The sequence below is a fragment of the Camelina sativa genome, chromosome 18 (genome assembly GCF_000633955.1).
Source record: "Camelina sativa cultivar DH55 chromosome 18, Cs, whole genome shotgun sequence".
NCBI classification, from domain to species: Eukaryota; Viridiplantae; Streptophyta; class Magnoliopsida; order Brassicales; family Brassicaceae; genus Camelina; species Camelina sativa.
The window spans coordinates 19,642,401-19,646,810 of NC_025702.1; the positions used below are offsets into that span (position 1 = coordinate 19,642,401).

Here is a 4,410-nt window from a genome sequence, read left to right on the forward strand (position 1 = left end):
TCACCTCCTAAGAGATGCAATGAACTCTTGCTTGGTCATGTGATTCATTTCCTCAAGTTCTTTTGAATAACTAGCTACCTAAAATTGATAGACCGATGACAAGGTAAGTAATGGGCAGCATACGAAAAATCAAAACAAAGTTAGCAAAACAGAGCAAAAAGGAAGAACATATAAACCGGGAAATTTGTAGTAGCAATATGACCCCAGTATTTTAAAGCTGCTAAGTCATAGGCTCTAGCTGCTTTATCTTCCTTGTCATATCCACCTTGAATCAATTCAAAATGGACATTACTTTCCAAACTCGATATATCAGTTCAAGAAATTTGTCAATAGAGTATTATCTTTCTTACCTAAGTACACTGTTGAGGCCGGCCGCGATGTATTCAAAAGTACATGCAAAACAAAGAAGGGCAATTGTCATAAATACCACTAAAATTGGTTTTTATTTCAAAAATATCACAATTTAGTTTTTTTTTCCAAAAATACTACTAATATGTAATTTTTTCCAAAAATACCATATAATTGAATTAAAGTTCTAATGCTAAAAATTAATACCTAAATTCTAAATACTAAACCCCAACCCTAAAAACTATACTCTAAAACTAAATGTGTCAACCAAAACCTAAAAGAAAAAAATTTATATCTTTAAAAATCAATTTTTGTGTTTTTGGTATTTTTAGAAAAAAAAAACTAAAATGTGGTATTTTTAGAAAAAAAAAATTTTAGTGATATTTAAAAGAATTTCTCAACAAAGAAAGACAGGTTTAGCCAACACATACTCATAACTTGTCATGTTCTTGAATCTACATATTTACTACTTATTACAAACAAAATCATGGTAAATATCATATTACCACAAAAATAAAATACAAGAAAAAAGGGAAGAAAGATTTGATTAGGGTCAAAGCTAGATTCCTACCTTGTTCACAACTTCACATCACACTTTGCTTTTGTGTGCGATGTGAACACAAGACACAAATCAATCTGACACATTATAGACATAGGAAACCCTACAATATCAATCTCTATCTAACCAGAAAGATTTCGTTGACCAAAAAAAAAAAAAAAAATCTAACCAGAAAGATTTAAAAAAAAAATCAATTCCAAACCCAAAAAGCCAAAAAAAAAAAAACATACGCATAGTGTCTAAATAGTTTCACATCACATGCCTGTAATATATGGTGTATGCAGTAAACTTAGGTCATACATATATCATATAATTGGAATAAAGGGGTCAAAAGTGGGTACAAAAATATGTCAATCAAGGAAACAGAGATTGCATCATACAAGGTATCAGCATTGGGTCCCCATAACAAGGTGAAATGAGAGAGATTTTCAAAGATAGCTCTAATAAAGACAAGGAACAAAAATGGCGGCACCCTTGTGAGTTGGGTTGTGATGGAAAAACTCAACCAAATATATATTTAATTTTTTACATATTCTATTCTATATTATTGCAAAGCCCTTTCTGTTTGAATTTTGGTTATTTCCTTGACATTATGCCCATAATACCAAAGTCTATCAATCATCATAAAGAGATGGACATATCAGTCACCTAAAAGAAAAAGCTTTTTAAGTAGTTTATATTTATTGAATCCTTTGCATGCATCTCTCTTTTCACTCTTTCTTTGACAAAAGCTTTGTACTGCTTCCAGAGCCTTTTGTTTCCCCCAACCATAAAAGTTTAAGGAAAAAATGTTTTCTCAACCCCAATAAAACTAGTTTTCATCAGAAGAACTAAAAAGACTCAAAAGAGACAATCAAAGAAAAAATAAAAAAAGTTTTGGCTTAGCCTAATCAAAAGTTAGATTGACACAGGTGAGATCGAGTTTATCATCTTGATTTGCTAATTGGTGCTTTTTGAAATGCCAACATCAATAATTCCATACTAATCAAGCAAATAAATCAAGAAATAGTTTCATATGTTTTTTTCACTTTTAAGAATAGAATATAGAATGAGAAGTATCCATTAATTTACTACCTTGACGTCCTTTTCTGGCTTGACCTTCCCTTCTACAGCTGTTATCCCATAGATGAGCTTCGTATCTCCCAGTCCATCTATGTCTGCATCAATCAAACATACTTACATATATAATTGAACTCAATTCAATAATACTTTCTTAAATCAAAATCATTTACCCACCCACAAAACAAAACTCTGAATATTGAACTAATCCTTGGCTACTCACTCCACATTGCATTTTACTTTACATTTCCCATGATAACAATTAAAAACTTAACTTGATCAGTCAATCTCCAACAAGACCCCCATTTATAAAACCCAAAATCTAAAAAGTTTCAATCTTTTTCCCCCACTCACAAGATAAATATCAAAACTTTGACTTAGATCTTCACATTGCAATTACATATAAAAAGATGAACTTGATTAGTAATTAATATGAAAATAGACTCATAATAAAATAAAATAAAAATATTACCGGGTGACTCCTCGATAAATCGAAGTTCTTTGTCCCAATGGTTCGACAACCTTCTTCTTCGAATCATCCGATGTTTCCTTTTTAGTAGAAGCTGAAGTCTTCTTGTTGCTCTGAGGTGGTTGATCTGATGTGTTGTTGTTAACCGCCAGAGACAAAGCTTCTCCGGTGGTTGCACCACCGTTGTTAAACCCTAGCTCCGCCGTGGTTGATGATGACTTCCCCGCCGCCTGAACAGAGAGACGAGTCGCAACGATGTTGGAGGCTGAGTCATCGACGACGATCTCTGAGCAGGAGTTCACCGTCTTGAAATCGTGTTGATGATGATGATCGGAGAAGAATCCTCCGGTAACGGTGTGGTGACGTAGATCGTAGAATCGAGTGAGGGGAGAAGAAGAAGAAGAAGAAGAGCCGTCTTGTGTCTCGGTCTGGTCATCGGAGTAACGGACGAAGGAATCGCCGAGAAAATCTTCGAGCTTTGGAATCTGAGTCTGAGAAAGGATTTGTGAATCGAAAAAAGTGGATAAGGTTGTTGAATCCGCCGCCATTGAAGATGCAGCAGCTTCTATCTCCTCAGCTTCTTCTTTGAATACTTTAAATCAAAACAAAACAAAACAAAAGTTAGCAACTTTTAACTATATAAACCAACAACACACGTACATGAAAAATTAACTAAGAAAAAGAGATTCTCATATTCGTTGTATAGTATACCAAAAAAATAGATGATGGTTTTGCTTATGGAAAAGCAAAGATTAGGACTCAGGTCTCTTTTCTACAAAGCTTGTTCTGTTTTTTTTGTTTTTTCTTTCTTGGGGAAAAAGACAAATTCAGCAGCCGAGAAAAGGAGGAGAAAGGAGGCTATATGAGTTTAGCGACTCGCTTATATAGGGGATAAGTCGGTTAACAGAGAGCATAATAATATACGTCACTACTACTACTACTACTGGGTTTAAAGAACCAAAAGAAAAAGCAGAGTTTTGAAGTTTTTTTGTTTTTACCATAGAAGTTATCGATGAGATAAGGAGTTGAAGAAACGTCGTAAGGAGAAGGAGGAAAGTGAGAATGATCAGGTGATTTCAACATCTCCATTGGTGACAGAGAAAACGTTAACAAATTGGTCATTGGAGGAGGAGCCATCAACAAAGATTCAAAGTGAAATTATCTGCAGAAAAAAACAAAAAAAATATGATTAATGAAAGCAACTCCTTGACATACAAAAATAAAATTAAAAAGCCAATAGAAGTGAGAAAAAAAGTTAAAAACCTGAAAAAGAGCGTTACAGTCTCTCTACTTTAGCTTTAGCTTTGGAAGTGGTTCAGATTTTGCATTTTTGTACGAATGATTTGAGAAAACAGTACTACATAAGAGAGCTAAAGAGAAGACGAAGGAAGAAGATGTAGAGGCATATAAAAAGCTCTTTTTAAAGACTGATTTATTTTTCTAATAAAACAAAGAGAAACTTGCAGTGAGTTTTTTTGACTCAAAAGGAAAAAAGTTAGCCAAATTGCAGTTGGAGTCAAGGATATATAGAGAAGAATGTGAAGTTAAGAAAAAAAAAAGGAAAGGAGAAGATTTTCTTATAAAGAGTGAGTTTTTTTTTTTTTTTTTTTTTTTTTTTTTTAAAAAAAAANAAAATGCTACCAAGACACAAAAACATTTATTGTTGGATTAGTGATATTATTACGGTAAATCATAAGAGTTGGTAATCACATATCTGAATATTCTTTCATTTTTTTATGGTATGATGGAAGTTTTTACTAATTACGTAATAAATACTCTTTATGTCAGTGATAATGATAAAGATTGATGTTTATAAATTTTTACACATTTTAAAAAAACAATGAAAACTGAGTTTAAATATATTTTTTTCTTTGACTAAAGAAATATTATTTAATTTTAAACCAATAACAATTCAAAATTTTAAATATTTCAATGACTACTTCTTGAAGTTTATAAAACATCAATCTTTGTGGGA

At 32.2% G+C, this 4,410-nt stretch overlaps 1 protein-coding gene across 2 annotated transcripts in view; it reads right to left on the reverse strand.

Annotated features, from left to right (window-relative positions):
• Positions 1–3,944, reverse strand: part of LOC104762703 (AP2-like ethylene-responsive transcription factor AIL7) — a 6,190-nt gene extending 2,246 nt beyond the window's left edge. The window contains exons 1-7 of one of the 2 annotated variants that reach the window (XM_010486044.2): positions 3,699–3,944; positions 3,434–3,597; positions 2,439–3,027; positions 1,982–2,064; positions 351–359; positions 177–265; positions 5–78 (exon numbers count right to left, since the gene is read on the reverse strand). In XM_010486044.2, the coding sequence (XP_010484346.1) occupies positions 5–78; positions 177–265; positions 351–359; positions 1,982–2,064; positions 2,439–3,027; positions 3,434–3,572 (983 nt within the window). In that variant the 5' untranslated portion in view covers positions 3,573–3,597; positions 3,699–3,944. Of the gene's footprint in view, positions 1–4; positions 79–176; positions 266–350; positions 360–1,981; positions 2,065–2,438; positions 3,028–3,146; positions 3,310–3,433; positions 3,598–3,698 lie in introns of those variants that run through there. The other variant, XM_010486045.2, reaches the window with a different exon arrangement.